Here is a 22,258-nt window from a genome sequence, read left to right on the forward strand (position 1 = left end):
TTTATATATATATTTTTTTATATTTTAAAATAACTTTGCCATTTCTAATACGTTATACTGATCATCATTGTTTAATTTCACCACAAAATCCATTGACAAATAGTGGTTATGTGGAGGGGGCGATATTCCAGATCCTATTTACCTGCGGGGCAATCCACGAATTCACTACCTTTATCTGTGCAGAAAGATGTAGCGGAAAATAACCAAAATATTTGAAAGAATAGGGCCACTTAGGAATTTTCAAGGACTAAGATAGCTATTGCGGACAATATAAGTCACATGTAATAGGGTAGCAGATAAGAGGAGTTATGTCCAGTTAATAAATGAAATTAGCTCATGGTCAGTGAATTACAATGACCTCTAACAAATATAAAATCACACAAAAGACAAATATCACCCATATAGTCTTAACAGCCTATTGCGGCAAGTGCTTTTAGCGAGTACCTATGAAGGCCGGCATGGCAAACGAGGGGATGGGTGGCTAGCACCCACACCCAGCCGTCTTTATCACATCAGGTACTCATTTGAGGCTGAGTCGACCTAGGGGAGGCCCAGGACTGGTTAAAATATTCGCTAATGTTACTGCTCATGAGCAGGGATCGAACTCGGGTCGCCGGGTTCGTAGCACGTCGCGGTAACCGCTACGCTGTACACACACACACCCACACATTTTATTTTGTATTCGTAACAATTTAGCACCATATGGTTTTTTTGCACACGTCTAACAATAGTGAACGCTAACGAGAGGTTTTAGCACTCGTTTCCCCAGTTGCTGAGCGAGCGGGGCATTGATCGCGTGGCTCAACGCAGCCCCGCGCCGCACACATTCATCGCCTCGGAGCGTATTTTCAACCGTAAACCTTTTTGGTTTTTATATTCTTAGGTTTTTTTCGGTAAAGTCACGTAGGTAAAAACATTAAAAAGTAAAATAAAATAAAAATCACGACGTTTCGGAGGCAACACAAGCTTCCGTCTTCAGGTGGTACCGTCACAGCCACGACAGCTGTATCAAGTAAATGAGAGATTGCAGGAGCTACCACTCCGTTTATATAATGGTTATATATAATGGTTATATAAACGGAGTGGTAGCTCCTGCAATCTCTCATGTACTTGATACAGCTGTCGTGGCTGTGACGGTACCACCTGAAGACGGAAGCTTGTGTTGCCTCCGAAACGTCGTGATTTTTATTTTATTTTATTTTTTAATGTTTTTACCTACGTGACTTTACCGAAAAAACCTAAGAATATGAATCATTGCAGTCACGAAAGCTTCAAATATAGACTTTTTGTTTTTGTTTCACCCGCTACGGCTATAATCGCTCACCTCCTACGAACAGATGCGACTTTGTCGCGTCCGGAGTAAACCGTCTTCGGCGTTGCTGCGTTTAATCGTTTGGTAATTGTATTTCGGGAGTGGTGATTCTGAGTAACCCTGTTGTTTTTTTTTTAAATCAGAAGTAGACACCCTTAAGCCCAACTTAGAGCGTGACTAATTTTGTTCGATGATAACCCTAATATAGACAGCAGAGCAACTCCGCACTTTCATCATCAATAACATTGTGACCTTAAACAAATAAATATGTACATATAACGGGAGACGTTTCTGGATTTTTAACACTGCTTTTGATACATCACAACATAACTTCTGTACAAATCTTGACTTAAAGCTTTCGCGACTGCAGGAATTCATATTCTTTGGTTCTTTCGGTAAAGTCACGTAGATAGAAAAATAATAAAATAAAATAAAAACCACGACGTTTCGATCGCAAAACAACCAATCGTCATCAGGTGAACAAATACAGCAGGCGGACTGCTGAGGCAAGAAGAAATACAGCGAGAGAGCTACTGCAGCCAAAGGCAAACCCACTGCAGCCACAGGTTATACTGGTAGGAACCCACTGGTTCTACCAGCCCACAGGGGATTATTGTGTCCGTCCGTCGTGCAGGGAGGGGCTGGGTGGGGAGGGAGGGGCTGGGTGGGGAGGGGAGGGTGGGTGGGGAGGGGCTGGGTGGAGACGGTGGGGCTGGATGGGGAGGGGAGGGTGCGAAGGGGCTGGGTGGGAAGGGTGGTAAGGGGCTGGGTGTGGAGGGTGGGGAGGGGCTGGTCACCCCGTGGTGCCCTTATAAAACTCAACGTTTAACCTACTCACGCCGGCTTGTGCCCGCCCTCAAAGTCGAACATATTTGCGGAATACACCACGCCGCCGTTGACCCTGGCCATTGACCGAGCAACCCAACGTTCCTACCAGCTCCCTCCGCAGGAATGTGTTATATGCTTGGAGTGGGCGGGGCTAGAGATGTGTTGCGACCGAAACGTCGTGGTTTAAAATAATAATAATTTTATTATTTTTCTATCTACGTGACTTTACCGAAAGAGCCAAATAATATGCTTCTGTATATTTAAATTACGTGTACATGTAATTGATGCGTGATGCATTTCATTAACACTTGAATTTAATGAATGAGTAAAATATTTTTTTAAAATATCACAGTTAAAGTGTGGGTAACAGTGAAACAAGAATTTCAACCCTGTAGTTTCAACTGGCTACGTATCCGATTGCTATGTGCTTCATTACTGTACTGTACTTTATTTTAATTTAATTTTGCTTTTTTCGGGAACAACAGTTTCAGCAACGTTTCTGGTTAGAACGTTGTGTTTTTCTTTGACATCGTTCCAAATAATCAGCATTCACGTATTTTGTTGGGGTTTTTATTTTTGGGTCGCATTTCCCAACTTACCCAAAAATCCTGGCATACTCTTGTCCGGTTTCTTGAGATTTTGCATTCGCGTGAATATAAAAATTAAGAGGAACAAATGTATCTCTAATCGTAGCTTGACATATCCTTTGTGTAAAGCATACTCTCGTTTTGGTTTCAGACCATCCGCAGGCATTTATCCGTCGTGGATTTTAATTCACACATGCGGCCAATTTTGGCGAGGTACATTTCAACAATCCTGCACAACTTTCCTCGGGGCGTCTTAATCACTCTGGGGCCAATTGATACGTTTTTGTTTATTGTTTTTATCAAAAGCGAACCCGTAATGTTGTTGCAAACTACTGTGTGCGAATGCTGTGACGATCAAAGCCCAGGCTGGATGTTGCTCCATTCTCCCAGGGAGGGGTTTGCCGTCGTGAGCCGTCGGATATGAATTAAAGTCACACACGGAGCGGGTCCAGCTTCACAAGGACTTTAAACCCACGTCCCAGAGACACTCGCCTTCATGCTGGTGTTTTGTTGCTTTACTGTCAGCTGTCAGCCCAGCCCATGTACGCGACATTTTTATCGTTAATAGCTTTTGTCCAAGCTGTTATTTATTTCTCCCATATATATATGAATACGAAGCACTGATGTAATATACTGCATGGTATTTATAGATACGCACACACGCACGCACGCAAATAAACAAACATCGCACGTATAGCTTTGTAGTTTGTCAGGGAAAGTGCTGTTAGTGAGTGCCTATTGAGGCCGAAGAAGCACATGAAAGGGTCATGTGGTTAAAAGCACACCCGGCTGGCCTTCGTCTCCACGATCTTTACACACCTCACCAGGCACTCATTCACGTCTGAGTCGATGATGAGATGCCCAGAACAAAAGTGAAACGCTGCAGTGTTTCTTACAGCGTATGTGTTAAGCAGGCCAATCCGGGACCGGTTGAAACTTAATAAGTTTCATCGGCGCAATGCGGCCAGTGAAACAATTGCACTTCGATTTCCAGGCATCGCAGGCATTGTTCTCGACGCGTTCCACAATGGTCCTCGTTCAGCGCAGTACGGGAAAGCTGTAGAGCACGTCTCGTGTGGCGTCTTGGCAGATTGCGGTCCGTAATAAATACACGAGCACGCAAGCATCTGTTCTCATCTAAATCCCATGCTAGCTGTATCTATGTATCTATAACACGCAGGCTTTAGCAACCAATATTATCCGTAATACATTTTTTTGGGTTAGATCGCTTTAAATATAAATGTGTCGTTAAACCCGCCACCACCCCGCACAGCGAATTATTAATGTTTGTCACGTGAGGAAAACATGCAAATGTATTACTACTACAGCACACCGGTGTATTGGAGAGAAAATAACGTGGGTTTGCTGCATCGGGTAGTGACGGGTTTAACGACACATTTATATTTACGTGATCTAACCCAAAAACATCTGCTATGGATCTATGCATGTATGTTGAACTTCTTTCGCGCCGTACGTAGCCAACCGTGCTCGTTGGAGGTGTGCATTGTACGAGCCGGACCGAGCGCAGCAGAACGAGGACTCGTCAACAGGGCCCATGGCCTCGTGGCGGAACAAAGCCCGCAGGCTGGTAACGTCGCGCCGTCTGTCTCTGTCTCTCTCTGTCTCTCTCTGTCTCTGTCTCTCTGTCTCCTCTCTCTCTCTCTCTCTGTCTCTCTGTCCGTCCGTCCATCTGCCTGCAGGCGTCTGCACCAGCAGTTCGAGAGCTACAAGGAGCAGATCAAGAAGATCGGCGACGAGACCCGCAAGCAGACGTCCGACACCAAAGACGACGCCCCCACCTGCGGCATCTGCCTCAAGACCAAGTTCGCCGATGGCTGTGGCCACCTGTGCTCTTACTGCCAGACGAAATTTTGCGCCCGCTGCGGAGGAAGGGTCACCCTCCGCTCCAACAAAGTAACATCCTTTGTTCCTCCGTCTGTGTTGCGCGTGCTTCTTGTTGTCGTTGTTGTTGTTGTTTGTGTTGTTGTTGTTTTTAACAGGGATACGGTTCGCCTATTGCGACATTTGTTCTTCTTCCCAGCCAGGAGTCTGTGGATTATTTGGCTGCTGTAAAAAGCCAAAACTCAAAAGTGAATAATAAAAAAATGGGCCCGAGAAAAACTCCAGCAGTGAGGTTAGGGGTTGGAATAAGAGGGTCAGTGAGAGATTTCATTCCATTGTATGTTGAACTTCTTGTGCACCGTACGTAGCCAACCGTGCTAATCGCAGGTGCATATTTGGCCAACAAATATTATTTGGCATAAACATTTGTCTCCTTGTTGAAGACGATGGTAACTGTGAGCTACGTGACCAAAAAACATCTAATTTATCGCGAAAATAATTGGAACATTTGGTGATATAATCACCCCAGTGATGCGACTGCCAGCAAGCATGTGTTATTATAGTAAAAAAAAGGAATGCTCTGAAATCAAACGAAGTGCATATTTGCAGGGGAATATTGAAATAATTATGCTTGCCGATCAATCGTGTTTTTTTTCTTTCGAAGAAGGTGCGAGTCCATTGACCGCGGCGGAAGTTTTACAAAGTGCAATTGTGGAGGCACGGTTAAAGTTCACTTAAATTACGTATTTGCAGGAAATTGTCTGATTTTGGATTTTGCCCCACGAAACCAGCAACTGTGTATTCCCAATTATGTTCACAGGAACTTTAAAGTGCAAATTATGCCGCGAACTTTAGCAGGCGGTGATTAATTTCCAAGTGTTCTTGCAAATAGGCTATCCAGCTAACTTAAGCATTTACAAAAAAATATGTGTGCTGTAATTTCGTACAGAACTTCTTAAGTAATACATGCGTATTCCACCAAAGCATGTATCATTTAACGTGTCCAAAATCCCCTTTAGTATTTGCTTAATACTCCAGCACTAAGCAATTAAACATGCTAAATAAGCACACTAAAATTGAGTGATTTCTTTTTATGTCTCTATCAAATTGCACTCCATGGCTGTGTTTACTTGAGCATGTCATCGTTATGGAACTGCGTGCTGATCCATAATCACGTACTCACTGCCAGTTGGGGGGTTGGCACGTGGTATGTTGTGCATTAGTGTGTCCCGGTTTGAGTACGAGCATTAAGGAAATAAAGTCATTAAAAAATCACTAATATAATGAGCCAAGAATATCTGTGTGTAACGCGCGTGACGTCACTCCACTTTGACCAGCCCCCCTCATTAATAACCATGAACAGGTGGGGTCCTCCACATGGACCCCACCCCCCCTCCCCCCGTCATTCATAATCATAAACGGGTAGACGTCACTCCGCATGAAGAAGGTGGAGCGGAAACGAAAATTTATTCACGCAAATTAGCTTTCATTTTAACCTTTCTTTATGGAAAGTAAAGCTAATAAAGAAATCTACGCACATGACGTCACTCCACATGCGCCCCCCCCCCTAATTATTATTCACGTGTGCCTGGATTTTTTGACTAACGCAGAAGGTCGAGCGGCTATGATATTTTTTAACGCAAATTCGCTTTCGACTTTACGTATCTTTATAGAAAGTGAACGCAAACAATAACTCTAGCTGCATCACAGTGCATTTGGTGCGCTTTATTTATTTCTTCAGCACGTCCAACAAAAGGTAAGTCTACTTTACGCTTCCAAATTACGCTACAGCAAACATTTCTCTGCTACTTTGCAGACATTGTATCGAATTCCAATTGTTTTCAACCAATTGCGTGTGTGTGTGTGAGCCATCTGGTAGTGTAACAGTTAGGGGAGCGGTCCGAACCCGGCGACCCGGGTTCGATTCCCACTCACGGTTAACAACAGTGACGATTATCTGAACTGGTCCTGGGCCTCACTTAGATTGACACAGCGTCAAATGAGTACCTGGCGCTGTGTGTAAACATTACCACTAGGGAGACAAAGGCGGCCGGGCGTGGTGCTGGCCACCTCCCCCCCCCCCCCGTGTGCCGTGCCGGCCTTCATAGGTGCTCGCGAACAGCACTTGCCCCAACAGTCTGTTAAGGCTACAAGGGGGATCTTTGTCGTTGATCTGTCTGGTAAGTTTTTCATGCATTCCTACCATGTGTGTGGGTGTTCTTCTGGAACTTTGTTGTCCTTCAACATGGAAAAAAACCTCATAAATGCAATGGCAACTCTGGAGATAAAAGGGTGTGTGACTATGAAACCGTACTGGGTAAATGTACAATTGTAATAAACTGTATTCTCCAATCAATTAACAACTAGCGTTAAAATGTAGGTCCGCATTTTGAACTACAGCACCTCTTCATGGGTACAATATCTTTTGTTTGATTACGTGAATGAAGTCATTACAAATTGTGACTTTGGTTTGATTGTTTTCTTTGAAATTTCTTTAAAGACGCTCGCACAACACATTCACCATTTCGTGCGTTCAGGTGTAAGTGTATTTCTATTTTACATGAAACGAATGCAGTGTCGCGCACTATTTTCATGCTGTTTTTGCAATGTGTACAAATCTTTAGGCTTGAAGCTGGGCGCCAACAGTTAAGGGTCAGTGTGGTGTAATTCGCCATGCACAGATGGTGCCGGAGTGGGGAGATGTTATCTCCCTCACCTGGTGCACAGAAGGTCGTAGGTTTGATCCCGACCCTAATGCCTGGAGTTTGCATGTTCTCTCCGTGTTTTTTTTTTCTCCTCCGGGTCCTCCGGTCCCCCCCCCCACACATTTTGAAAGACGCGTTTGGAGTATTTGGCTGCTATAAATTTCCACGCGATAAGCCACTTCGTTGAGCTATCATTTGTGACCAGCTCGCTTCTGAAAAAGAGCTACATAGCTCAGTGGGCTTTACCTGGTAAAATATAAAAACGTTGTTTGGTTTAGTTTAATTATAGTCGTGTATCAGATGCTAACAAGAGCAACGGATTCTGGCCTTGTGACCGCGTTGTTGTTATGTCTGTGGCTGAACTGAACTTCACCGGTTCTCTCTGTCTCCCTTCCTCCCCTCCTCCTTTCTTCTGCTTTGCTTGGACGCTTACTGCTTGGACACAGGAGGATAAAGTGGTTGGCATTGTCTCTTCTTCCTACTCGCGTTGCTCTCTTCACGCTGTTCACGTATAGGGCCAATGATTTGCACCATGGGAAAAATAAATACCTACCAACTGTCTGATTACTTAAAGCACCACAAAAATAACGGCCACATTTTTTGAATTAAAATGTTCATTGCTTGTAAAAAGTGTTGTTATTACAGTATTAGTCAAGTCATTTTCCCGTGCATTTATTTATGATTGTATTTCATTGGCTTATGGCTCATTGGCTAATGGCTTATTTCGTTTCATTGGATCATTGCTAGAAGTACATTGGTGTACTTGTTTATGTATTTTTATTTTGCTCGTGTCACATTGTGTTATTGTTTAATGTGCCGTGTTTGCGGTAAATCCTACTCTCTTTCTTGCCCAATCAAAGAGAGAAGATAAGTGTAAGAATGTAACTCACAAAAAGCAGCTGGGTATTTCTCTGGGGGTAAACGTCTGTGCCTTGTACGTGTTAAGTTAAGAGGCAAAACTGGCGATCCAAAATCAACGGTGACCATCTCACGTTCAAAAATTACTCCTCAGTCGTGTTTGGTAGATTTCGTTTCTAGTACAGCTGAATTATTTAGCAAATATATCTTACCACGCTACAACAAAATATGTATGCTGGCTGCCTGCTGGCTGAGATCATCTCCACCACAACAATAACTCTGTTGTTAGTGGCTGCGGACCGTTGCGACAAATACACATTGAGTTGAAACGGTGGAAGAAGTTCATAAGACATAATAATCATAATAATAATATATAGTGACACCAAAGAGATGGGAGTAACGAAGACTGACGTGGTTGGGGCACCACGGTGGCGAGATGTTAACTACCTCACCTGGTATGCAGGAGGTCGTGGGTTTGATCCCAACCATGATGCCTGTATATTTGGAGTTTGCATTTTTATTTTACCAGGCGAGGCCCACTGAGTTCTATAGTTATTTCTCAAAAGCGACCTGAAAAACGCAATGTTTATTGGAATAATATTTAATTCCTACGCTTCACACTTGGCGTGAAGAACATTAAGAATAGGTGTTTAGTCTGCTCTGGAATGTCCAGGTTATCGATACAGAATTCAATTTGCAATGGGAAGCCAATGTGATACAGTGACAGCCACATCAACTGCTCAAAATGAGATACAATAACGCCACGGTGTCGAGATGATAACTGCATCGCCAGGTATACAGGAGGTCGTGGGTTGATCCAGACCCTGACACGTGTATATGTGGAGTTCGCACGTTCTCCCCGTAGTCGTGACAATTTTCCTCTGGGTCCTCCGCTTTTTCCCTTCACATTTAGAATGTACATGCATTGAGAGTATTTGGCTGCTATACATTTCCACACGACTAGCCACTTCGTTGAGCTATAATTTGTGGCCAGGTCGTATAAAAAAGAGCTATATAGCTCAGTGGGACTTACCTGGCAAAACAAAACTAAAAGTAAGTTTTTAATTTTAGATTAGTTCTTTTAAAATAGATGTACATTTTCAATTTGTGCTCCTACTCATGTAATTATTCCGCCAGATTATTCTTTGAATCCAGGATAATATACAAAAACAACCTCACAATACATATTATCTTGGCATTTTATGTTTTGTGGGAAAAAGCAGATTACTATTAGTGCCTCGAGTTACAGGATTGTGATCAAATTATGGATATGACAGCTGTGTTTTTATTTTCCATTGCAGAATGACAGCTTCTCTCTGAGTAGTGTACATATGTATACGTTTTTTTACTCAATACTTTAAAGCAATCAACCATAATCTACATCTATATATCACACAAATCTAAGTAAACTGATGGCATCGTTTAACAAAAATTGGCTACGTTTTTGTAGATATTCATACAAACCCCCCAAAAATAAATCGTCACGAGATCCATAAAAACGAAACATTCAGAAAGTGCAGTGCAACTCATTGGTCCAATGTTCCGCGCAAGTGTCGCTGTTTTCCGCACTGTGGCTGGCTTCTGGTCGTTCAAACACGTTCATGAATACTCTTTGGTTTTTTCGATAAAGTCACGGTTTTTGGATAAAGTCACAAACAAAATAAAATACATTTAAATGAAAAGAACTAAATTAAAACAAATCACGACGTTTCGAAGGCAACACAAGCCTCCGTCATCAGGTGGCTGCTCCAGCAAAATGACTGTAGCTGGAGCAGCTACCTGATGTTGCCTTCGAAACGTCGTGATTTGTTTTCATTTAGTTGTTTTCATTTTAATTTATTTTATTTACACTATGGGGACCTCATTTGCCAGTAAAAATATGATAATTGGTTCTTTACCCTTCTATCTGGCAACAAAACTGACACCTTTTTGCAAGGAGTCATGTTTGCATAGACCGCAATACCTGCAGTCATAATACAAACAAAAGAACATAACTCTGATAATGTGCACTGTCCTTGAAGTTGATTGGTCCATACCCGAGACAGCTTTCCTTCGAGCCTAGTCTCATATGGGTTGGACCAGATGACGCCAAAAGGCGCACAACTCAAGGACAATGCACCATCAGAGTATGAGAGCTCGGGGCAAGCATCTACACTATGGGGACCTCATTTGCCAGTAAAAATATGATAATTGGTTCTTTACCCTTCTATCTGGCAACAAAACTGACACCTTTTTGCAAGGAGTCATGTTTGCATAGACCGCAATACCTGCAGTCATAATACAAACAAAAGAACATAACTCTGATAATGTGCACTGTCCTTGAAGTTGATTGGTCCATACCCGAGACAGCTTTCCTTCGAGCCTAGTCTCATATGGGTTGGACCAGATGACGCCAAAAGGCGCACAACTCAAGGACAATGCACCATCAGAGTATGAGAGCTCGGGGCAAGCATCTACACTATGGGGACCTCATTTGCCAGTAAAAATATGATAATTGGTTCTTTACCCTTCTATCTGGCAACAAAACTGACACCTTTTTGCAAGGAGTCATGTTTGCATAGACCGCAATACCTGCAGTCATAATACAAACAAAAGAACATAACTCTGATAATGTGCACTGTCCTTACTGGCAAATGAGGTCCCCATAGTGTAGATGCTTGCCCCGAGCTCTCATACTCTGATGGTGCATTGTCCTTGAGTTGTGCGCCTTTTGGCGTCATCTGGTCCAACCCATATGAGACTAGGCTCGAAGGAAAGCTGTCTCGGGTATGGACCAATCAACTTCAAGGACAGTGCACATTATCAGAGTTATGTTCTTTTGTTTGTATTATGACTGCAGGTATTGCGGTCTATGCAAACATGACTCCTTGCAAAAAGGTGTCAGTTTTGTTGCCAGATAGAAGGGTAAAGAACCAATTATCATATTTTTACTGGCAAATGAGGTCCCCATAGTGTAGATGCTTGCCCCGAGCTCTCATACTCTGATGGTGCATTGTCCTTGAGTTGTGCGCCTTTTGGCGTCATCTGGTCCAACCCATATGAGACTAGGCTCGAAGGAAAGCTGTCTCGGGTATGGACCAATCAACTTCAAGGACAGTGCACATTATCAGAGTTATGTTCTTTTGTTTGTATTATGACTGCAGGTATTGCGGTCTATGCAAACATGACTCCTTGCAAAAAGGTGTCAGTTTTGTTGCCAGATAGAAGGGTAAAGAACCAATTATCATATTTTTACTGGCAAATGAGGTCCCCATAGTGTAGATGCTTGCCCCGAGCTCTCATACTCTGATGGTGCATTGTCCTTGAGTTGTGCGCCTTTTGGCGTCATCTGGTCCAACCCATATGAGACTAGGCTCGAAGGAAAGCTGTCTCGGGTATGGACCAATCAACTTCAAGGACAGTGCACATTATCAGAGTTATGTTCTTTTGTTTGTATTATGACTGCAGGTATTGCGGTCTATGCAAACATGACTCCTTGCAAAAAGGTGTCAGTTTTGTTGCCAGATAGAAGGGTAAAGAACCAATTATCTTATTTTATTTAGTTTTTTACCTACGTGACTTTACCGAAAAAACCAAAGAATATGGATCCTTGCAGTCACGAAAACGTTCATGAATGTCGATCCTCGCGATGATGGGCGTGGCTCTTAAGTTTGCGTCGGATTCATTGTAGATGTCGTTTGGTCAACTTGCAGGCGGTTTCATTTCTCACTCTGTAAGTTTTCAACAAAAAATTCCGGAACGCCGCTCACGGCGTCACGTGTGTCAAGTGACTTTACGTCGCAGACGTTCGCACCTCCTTGTTAGAGACGGTTGATCTTATTCGGGGCAAGGAAGTTACATTTAAGTGCTGCCCTTAAAGATATCTGGCTAACCCTGAGCTCCCTTCAAGCACATGCTTTTTTTTATTAAACACACCACCGCAGTCTCGTGAGATGGATGAGGCGTGCCAATTATCGGAATAGTGGTTCGAAAGCTTCCGCTCTGAGATTAAGTGTTTATTAACCACCTGACCTTTAAAAACTAAAAGTTAAATCTGAGACTCCGTCTGCAGGCGCACTGAACAAGACGTTTCAGGCAGTTACTTCCTGCGCCGTGCCCCCTGATGTCAAGTGGGGTGTCGCATTGACGAGGCCTTGTGAGTGCATATTTTATGCAGTATTAACAATCAACGGTCTCACTAGGGTGCCAATCAAAATTCAGGTTTGATATTTTCAAAGTCACGCCTCCTGGATTTAATTCATTTGCCTGTTACACCAACGCTCCGCACGTTTCGGGACAATCACTCGATATTTACTGGCCACTCAACGGCGTTGAATGATACATTACGGTCAGAACACAGAAGAGCCGTAGTGCAGGAGGGGCATGCACGCGGAGAAGTAGAGAGATTCCAAAGAACACAGGATGAGATGTTACTATCCTTTGTGCAAGCACTTCCAAGAGTTCATGAACAGTGAGCCTGGTGAAATTTAGGGAGCGCATCGTCAGTAGTGACCCTTTGGTTCCTAGGGTGTTTCGGCCTTTCATACTATACATCCTCCCCAAAGGCGGCCAGCGACAGGGTGATCAATCCTACGCTTGCGTCCCATTCCCAATTAGTCATAGGAGTTGCTTTGTTGTTGGTAGCCAACATCCCATGAGATGCTGAGCAACCTGCAATGAGATTCTCAGCGGTTGACGTTTACACCAAAACGTAGCAGACACTACTTTTTGGTGCGATCCAAGAACACCTGAAACATCACATTTCCACATCGCGTGCTGAAAGGCACTCTTAGAAATTAAGGGCTCCTCCTCACCTTTGAAAATATTGCACACGTGACCCAATTGTGTCATGCACGGCCGAGTGCCGCACAAGCTTTGAGCGAGTCGATTTGGTTTTTTTTTAACGAGCAAAACACGCAACTCTAGTTGTTAGCCACTTAACAACGTGTGGCAACATTGAGATAAATGAACACTTTCGTCATAAAGGTTTTTGGGTTAGATCGCGTAAGTATAAATGTGTCGTAACCCTCCACCACCCGACACAGCCAGTAAGATTTGTCATGTAAACAACGCGCCAATTAGTTCCTACTTCAACCCACCGGTGTGTTGGAGAGTAAATCCTCAACATTTACAATCTGAGTACGACGTTTCGCCAGTAATTACATCCAGCATCATCGGGTGATTTGCCAGAATAGTGAAGTAATCCACCTGCTTCTGGATTAAATTAATCAATTAGCTGCAGTGACCATGGGTGATAAATACAGGAAAAACAAACAACAGAGAATGCACAGCGCTCCCTGTTGAATCCGAGCTAAGCCTTCATCTCAGCCTATAGACCTGCTTGCCTTCGGGTTAATAGACACACATGTTAAGTTTAGAGAGGAAAAGATTACTGATAACGCTCCCACGATAATGACTCCACTTTGGGCTTAATGAGAATCTGATGGAGGGTTTTCACCAAGCCTCGAAAGGTGAATCAAATAGGGCCAATTTAACGCGGGGTAATAATCAAAGGGCCACGGTCAAATCGGCCATAATGTCACATCGCAGTAGCTAAGAAGGGTTGAGCCTCGACGGTGCTTGGATGGGCAATCACCAAGCATACAACAGGCGTCGTAGGCTACTTTGTAGGGCGATTGCTTCAGCAAAGGGCAGTGCAGTACATCTGTTGTCCTAACTTAAAGCTTTCGTGACTGCAGGAGTTCATATGCTTGGGTGATTCGGTAAAGTCACGTAGATAGGTTCAAATAAAATAACAAAAAAGGACAAGACGACCGCCTGTGTTGCGATTCACTTCCACGCAGCACTAAGGCGGTAGCTATCCTAACAAAATATAATTTTCTGAGACATTTGCTATTCACAAGCATCTCTGGAACGCATCCCTCGCGAATAACGAGGGAATCCTGTAATGGGCAAGATTTCTGTTAAGCCCACCCCCTCCCCCTCCTACACATCTGTTCACCCAACAGTACGAATGGATACCCACCACAGGATGATGGTTGTCTCGGTGTGTTGGTTCGCACACTGAACTGGGAATGCAGAGATCTACAGCTCAATCTCAGTTGAAAAAATGGGTGGTGGCGTGGATTTTTCTTCAGGTCCTCCGGTTTTTCACTCCACATTTAGAATCAACGTGTGTTTCGAATATTTCCACATGATAAGCCACTTCGTTGAGCTATCATTTGTGGCCAGGTCGCTTCCGAAAAATAGCTATATAGCTCACTGGCCCTTACCTGGTAAAATAAATAAATAAATAATAGTTTAATCAAAGTAAAATAATATCCCACGTGGCAATTAAAACAATGGGCAAGTTTTTGTTTTTGTTATTCTCCCCGCCTCTCCCCACCCAGCAAGTACGAATGGGCTCACCACAGTCAGTCGATCGGCAGTTGGCGTGTGGTGGGGTAAAGCGCGGGCACTTCCTCTTCTTCAGCGAGGAAGAGTAGGCCAAATGCCCTCTAGAGGGACTCTCTGGAGCTCCCTCTAATGGAGGTCCTTTTTGCCAGCAGTGGCGTGAGCAAGAGATTGCACTTTAAATATCGTGGGGCCTGAAAAGAATTAAGTTATGAAATAATAGAGGTGCATTAAATAAACCTCAGCTGCTATAGATTAATCTGCAACATCATGCATGACCTGCTATCTTCATCCCCATTGTTACTTTTCAAGTATAACTCACCAAATGCATGGTTAATGTTTAGCTTAAGTTTAGAACATCTACATTTTTGGCGTTGTTACCAAATATTACTTACTTTACATCCACGAGAAACATGTTTGTAAAATACAGACCACCTCCAGAAAATAAAGAAATATTACTAAGTATCATATTCAAACATAATTTTAGCCTTAAAGAAATGTGATATCAGCAGAACAATGTAAAGCAATACATGCGGATGTGGGCTATTTGCTCTGTTCAGATGGAACACATCAAAGATGGCAATGAGAGGTGATTTGGGTGTCACAAGGGGGTTAGTCATGCCCTTGCCAGAGCACTGCGCCAGTGAATACAGGAAATCCACGTGAGCTTGGTTTCAGTTGCAGCGAGTCCGATGGTCTTGGAGACATTCCCCAATGACTGTTACAAGCTGCGTGTACCCAGCAATACATACTTATTGAGCAAGTAACTCCACTCATCAGCACAGCTCAAAATGATCAAATATGAGGGGGTGCTAATCTCCCATTCACAGCCTTGAGCCAGTGGTGGAAATTCATCATTCCCACAGCGGAGGCGAGTCTCTCCGTAGGACAATAAATCCCTCACCTCCGATTAGTGTGGTTCCCTACGTACTGTGCGAAAGAAGTTCAACATGCACACATTTGTATCTACCTTGAAGGGATGATGGGCTGGGTCAACCCTTAACCAGGATTTAAACTCATATGCACATACGGGTTCGGAAGATTGGCTAAGTTGGGATGTCTATTCACATCAGGTTGAAACCTGCCAGGTAAATTCCAAGACAATCTTTGCATGCTGTAAGGACATCTTGAACAGTGGCGTAAGTCTGTATCTTGATGTTATTGATGAAAGTTATTGCCCAAAGTGCCTCTCCAATAATGCGGGGCGGTGCTCATGGTCCTGAGCCAGTAGTTGAAATTCTACATTACTATGACGGGGCAAGTATACGGTAACAACTGTTCAATGTTCGCAGTGATATTTGTTTTGACAACCCCTGAAAGACAATGAGCTGAGTCAAACTGACTTCCTCCATAGGAATATTGAATTTCCACGACTAGCTTAAGACTGATAATTGTTTTTTTAACCCTTTTATCTGGCAACAAAACTGGGTAAAAAAACTATTATCATATTTTTTACTGGCAAATGGAAGACGAGCACAGGGGGAGACACTTTGGCTTCTCTCATAATCATCACGATCCGTGAGCAGACAGCTCGTAGGTGTGTCCACGGCACATGTCGTCATTTGTTTCCACTTTCCTCTGTCTTGTGCCAATATGCTCAAGTGGTGCCACATCATTCAGGCACCAATCTCGTATGATGTCGTCGTTAAGCCATTCTCTCTTAGGCCTTCCTGTCTTTCCGGTTCCATCCATTTTTTGTTACGAGCAACACGATTTCAACGTTCCCGTTGTTATCCATCCTACCGTATTGATCCATTGGCTTCTGCATTGATCCACATTGTATTCTCTCTTTTACTCTCATCCCCATCCGCCCTGCCCCCACCCCACCACAACCCCATCCACCTTTCCCCCTCGACCCACACCCTCCCACGTTGCCCTCCTCCAGGTGATGTGGGTGTGCAACCTCTGCCGCAAGCAGCAGGAGATTCTCATCAAGTCGGGCGCCTGGTTCTACAGCGGCGGCCCGCAGCAGGCCACCACCCCGGACGGAGCCGGCGGCGGCGGCGTCCCACGGGCGGGGCCGTCGGACGCCCCGCGCGAGAAACGCCTCCGCCTGCAGGAGCGCTCGCAGTCGCAGAGCCCCCTGGGAGCGACGGGGCCCCCTGGCGGTGAAAACAACCACCAGCATCAGCAGCAGCAGCCGTCGACGTCGTCGCAGCTCCGCCGCCACGACTCCAACCTGTCTCAGAAGGATCTCAACAGGCAGGCGACGCTGAGGTCGCGCAGCGAGCCGCCCGGAGAGAGGTCCGCCGAGCGATCGCAGTTTGCGAAGCGATTTTGTTGAAAACCAACCACACCCCGGGCCCCCGCACAAAAAAAAAATCTCCGCAATTTGGGTTCCGCCACGAATTTTGCAAGGTTACGGAAACTCGGACCGCTCGTGTGCGGTGTCTTTCGCGTTGTGTGTGGGGCCGTGAACGTTTCCGGCCTAAATTTCCCGGAAGAAAGCGGCGGAGCGGAGCGTGCTTTAGGGCACGGGCCCCAGACGCAGAGATCGAAGCAGCCCGGCGTTTGGGCCCCCCTCTGGCCCCGTGGGTCCCAGTGCAGTTTAACCGCCTGCACTCTAGGTTCCTACGCCGCTTCTCTAACATTGCCCCATGATAGGGAATGGCCTCCGGAAGGTGATATCACATAACTGCTGCGGAGGTCCCTTTAGCTGCCTCTTATCCACACGAGGTGGGGTTCCATCTCACGTGTCCTCCTGCATGGCAATCTGAACAAAATTCGCTGGCATACGCCGAATTAAGTAAAAAAATCCATACTTATTAAATGTTTTGGCGTGCAGTTATTGGCAGCCTGGTTTAGACCATCAAAATGCTGTACATCACGAGATTTTCATTCAAGATCTTATCAGCAGTGCTCAGATACTGTGTTAATCCCCAAGCCACCTCGTCAACTTGCAGAATGAAAACTCAGAGCATCTGAACACAGCATCCAAATTGCTGTACCCACTGTATAGGACACAAGCTTTATTTTTGTAAAGTTAAACTTTCTTCAATTCCAATTGTCACAGCAGCCTTGTTCGAAGGTGATGTATCAATTCATGACTCTTGCAGAACATCCCAACATGTCAGAGATTTGCCTGAGGAAGACGATATAACAGAACTAACCCCTCTGAGATCCCTTCAAATCACCGCTTGTACACACTGAGGGATGCTGCACTTTCCAATCCGCCTTGACAGGATATCAGAATTAGTTTTGCGGTATCCGCTTACGTATGCCGCTCTACATTTTTCTATTTTTTTTTTTACCAGGTAAGGCCCACTGAGCTATATTGCCATTTTTTCAGAAGCGACCTGGCCATCACAAACGATAGCTCCATGAAGTGGCTTATCACTGTTGAAATTTATAGCAGCCATATACTCTAAACGCACGTTGATTCTAAATGTGGAGAGACAAACCGGAGGACCCGGAGAAAAATCCACGGGACCACAGGGAGAGGAACATGCAAACTCCAAATATATAGGCATCGTCAGGGTCGGGATCGAACTCCCAATACCCTGTACACCAGGCAATTGTAGTTAACATCTCGCCACCGAGATGTTAACTATGTTAACTGCCGGAACGATATTGGAATTGGATGGGGAGCAGTTGATTATGAGCGGAGAATAGGATGGTCTTGAGCAAGGCCTCGGAAAGCAGGGAGGTTGAGTCAGCGGTGCAGATGACCAGAGGGAGGAGGGAGTTCTGTGGCTAACGACCACACGCGGTACATCCTGGGAAGACGCGCGAGAGAGAGAGCTATGGGGATCTTGGGCTGTAGGTCGTGCTCGCAAACGGAGCTTACAATATGCAATAAAGCATGGGGCTGAAGGTCGATGAGAAGGAAGAAGTCTTCCGTGTACATTCTGGATCAATTGTAGTTCAGCAGTGAGAGATGTATGAAGGATGTACAGGGGGCAGTTGTTATAGTCAGAGGGAGATATGACAAAATATTGGCCTCTAAGGGTAGATTTCGTTTTTAAAAGTAAGGGTAGAACTTAACTTTTGTGAACGCCGCAGATGGCTTGGGCTAATCCGGATGCAGATTGAGCCGAGATTGGTTGAGAGAGTGGATGATGAGGTGTGAATCATGGACAGGCTGCTCTGCTACTTGCTGTCTGCTGGTCCACAGTTCTAGGTGGAATGTGTTACCTGCGTGTAACACCGTAGGTGACAACACTGAGCTATGTTCTTTTGGAACTATATTGCTCCTGCAGTAAATTTCGGCACCCACGTACACTGCATAAATGGCCACTCTTTTCGTTTACTATTTACGTGGGCATTGACAATAACAACAATAATTAAAAAGCCACATCTTTGAGGGGACCATAACATCTTCTTCACGTGGAGATTATATGTCGATGACTTATTGGATTTGGCCCATGGCTAGGGGCATTGGATCACGATACCTGGAGGAATGCTGTAAGCGGTGGCCCATTGATGGCTTTAACATAAAGTGGAGCTTCGTGTGAAGGCAACCCGACCTTCTATACGCCCTGCAGTCGATTAATCTTGCCTGAACATCTCTGCTTTCAACCAATTGTTAACAAGCAAACCTTCTGCATATCGATAACATTTAGAATACCAAACGTATCATTCAGTTTCAGTTGCATTTATTTGGTATAGCCCTGTGAGCCATTCAGCTCTTGAATCGGGTGCGACCGCAACAAACAAAAGACAAAAACATGAATAAAAAAACATGTTAACGTGATTATGTGCAAACAGATAATCCAGGAAAAAACAGCAAAATATCCCAGAAAAATCACCAGTACACCAACGCTGTGTCCAAAAATCCCAGTGGGATGCAATGTACAGACCTTTGCCAATTAATCCACTGCTGGATGAAGGCCTGCCAGTCAGTTTGGGTCTTTTGTCCACACTTTGCCAAACGGGCCGGCGTGGGCCGGTAAAAGGTATCACTTACCACCGAGGACAGCAAATCGAACTAAAGTCACTGGGGTTTGTCGTGTGAGCACAGCTGGCTACGTACGGTGCGAAAGAAGTTCAACATATGTACGCACATTGCCACTGTGCACACCGCTCCACCCCTCTGGAAATAGCTTTGACAGATTGATTCAGTGCTCTCGGCCACATCAATTGGAACCAGGGCCGGATGAAGGCACGGGGGCTTTAGGGGCTGCAGCCCAGGGGCCTGGAAGGGCCTCCAGAGATGAAGTGAAAAGTGATTTCAATTTGTGAATGCTGAATTGTATTTGTTGTTAGCCTTGGAATTTATTTATTTATTTTTTGTTTAACTTTGTTTTCTTTTTGAAAATATTATTGGGGAACTCACAGTCTCTGTAGCCCAGGGGCCTACACAATCTTAATCCGGCCCTGATTGGAACCACTGATCGTGGCTTTCTCACGAGAACATTTCCTCTCTATTCTCACCAACTCCAGGGCCACGAGGCATATCGGTGACATCGTTGCCCATATCGTCACCGCCCGCTCGGTTCCTCATTTATGGTGGCATTCGAGTAGAATTTGAACTTGAGCGGAATTTAAATTTGAGTGTTGGGTTGAAACGAAGGACATCACTAATGAAGGAATTGGTTACACATTAAATACAGAACGCTCCTGAAATTAACTTTGAGACTCGATGAGACTTTCCCGGGTATAATTAAGAATATAATAATTCACGATGGCTTAGTAATAATGGTGCAATAATTGAATAGTAGGGCAGGTCTGGCACCAAATCCAGGTCGTCGTTTGGCTCAGCGCAGTATCTCTCTCTGGTATATATAAAACAAGTGGCGATGGATGTTCTATGGATACAGTGTTGGCTGTGGAGGGGAATTTTCCACCACTGGCTCAGGACCCCCAGGATGAGTACCACCCAATGATCATTTGAGTGTGGTGCAATTTCACATTGTAACCCCATGCATGTAATCATCATCATTAGCCATGGTCAATCCACTGTTGGATGAAGGCCTTCCCAAGTCACCGCCACCTCCCACTACCCTGAGATGCGACAACAACACAGCAGCTGGCATTCCCAACTAAGGGGTGGTGACTTCACAACACTTGTGCCAGGCTAGGTTCACCTAGATGCCACGTGAAGTGTGGAAGGCTTGCTGGCAGGAGGTCACGGACCAATCTACCTAGCACATGCACACGAGCTGATCAATCTCATTGCTCCATCTTCTTGGTGGGCATCTCCTCGAATACATTCATATTATTCTTGACCATTGGCCATCATCCATTGTAAACCAATGCAATTCCAAGCACTGCATCTCTCCATGCTTCCTTGTGGGATTTTCAGTTTGTCTGTGTTTTTATTGTTGTTGTTGTGATTGACCATGCTTCTCAACCGCAGTTAGTCAGCACCAATTTCAACCAAACAAATAATTATGGCTGGAGAGTAATGTAGAGAAAAATATGAATTTCTCTTAAACATTGCGTGTTACTTTTGACACAGATGAGCAACGACGTTATATGTAGGCACTGAGCGCGTGCGGGAGAGATCCGCAGGCGGTTCGCCGCGAGCTGGGTGATAACGCGCGGCGACAGATTCGCGAGCCGATGATTAATTTTAGGCACTGGTGTAAATGAACTGGGGAGAGGAATGCTGATCGTTTCCTCTTTGACCCGTGAAGGCAGCAAGCAAGGGGCGGCGTTCGGAGAGTCGGGGAGAGAGAGAGAGAGGCACAATTTGATTGATCGCCCGCTATTGTTAATTTGTGGCCTGACCTACTTATGTGGACAGAACGTCGACAACCAACATCGAGTCGCATTGATTTCATACGACGCGGAAAAAAATAAGAGACCACCTCGTCCGCAAAACGTCACCAACTCCAAGGCCACGAGGCATAGGGCGGTGGTGGGGGGCCTTGGTGATCAATCACGGAGTGAGAATTCAACATCACGTGGCCTATCATGAACCGATGACGTGAGATTGACCGGTGATGCACGTGCGGGGGTGTGGGGAGCGGTGGTGCAGCGGTTAGCGCGCTGTGCTATGAACCTCGATTCCCGGTCACAGCCAACGCCAGGAGGCGATTATCTGAACCGGTCCTGGTCCTCCCCAAGGTTGACTCGGCCACAAATGAGTACCTAGTGTAGTGTGTAAACATCATCACCAGGGAGACAAAGGCAGCCTGGCGGGGTGCTGGCCAACCCCCACCCTCATAAAAAAGCCATCACGGTGACCTCGCTATCATACATGTTCGTGATCTAGAGATAAGATGCTCCAGGTACAGCATTGTTAGCACTTTCTACTCCCGATTGGTGCCAATAAGTCATGTTTAGGCCAATGACCCAAGGGCTATGTCGAGTTACGGCCCTGAGCAAAGTGGCTGAATTTCCAGAATCCTACGACAATCACAGTTTATTTTTCATCAAGTGGTACCTTTTTATTGACCACAGAGAGATGATTTGTTGATTCCACCCCCGGACCAGGATTTAAAATTGAAACTGTCCCGAATCCAGCGCTTTGCCACAATGATCTTGTACCCAGTGTAGAAAATGTAAATGCGTGAAAAGCCTATCAAAATGAACCTCCGTATATTTAGCTCATGAATCTGCAGTGTATGAACAAATGCTGTGATTATAATTGGCAAGGTCGGATGAGCAACTTAGAACTTGTGACTGGAATGCGACAAAAAAGTAGATGTGATCGGGAACAGACGATGTTTTAATAAAATTTCATATTTATGAAACGCCTTCACTTAAGGCGCTTAATGTAGTAAAAAATAAAACGGTGACAATATAATGGTTTTGATGGCAGCGGTGTGCAAGGGTTTAGGAAATGAGGGACTGCGACAGAGGGGATACTGTGGGATCACCAAATGAGTATGGGGAGGGACGGGAAG

At 44.9% G+C, this 22,258-nt stretch overlaps 1 protein-coding gene across 1 annotated transcript in view; it reads left to right on the forward strand.

The window, feature by feature from the left end:
* LOC133353343 (regulating synaptic membrane exocytosis protein 2-like) overlaps positions 1-22,258 on the forward strand; it is a 271,939-nt gene that overhangs the window by 94,606 nt on the left and 155,075 nt on the right. The window contains 2 exon segments of the mRNA XM_061569499.1: positions 4,428-4,641; positions 16,351-16,709. Coding sequence (XP_061425483.1) covers positions 4,428-4,641; positions 16,351-16,709 — 573 coding nt within the window.

The sequence above is a fragment of the Lethenteron reissneri genome, chromosome 43 (assembly GCF_015708825.2).
Source record: "Lethenteron reissneri isolate LAM-NWPU_2019-01 chromosome 43, ASM1570882v1, whole genome shotgun sequence".
Classification (NCBI taxonomy): domain Eukaryota; kingdom Metazoa; phylum Chordata; class Hyperoartia; order Petromyzontiformes; family Petromyzontidae; genus Lethenteron; species Lethenteron reissneri.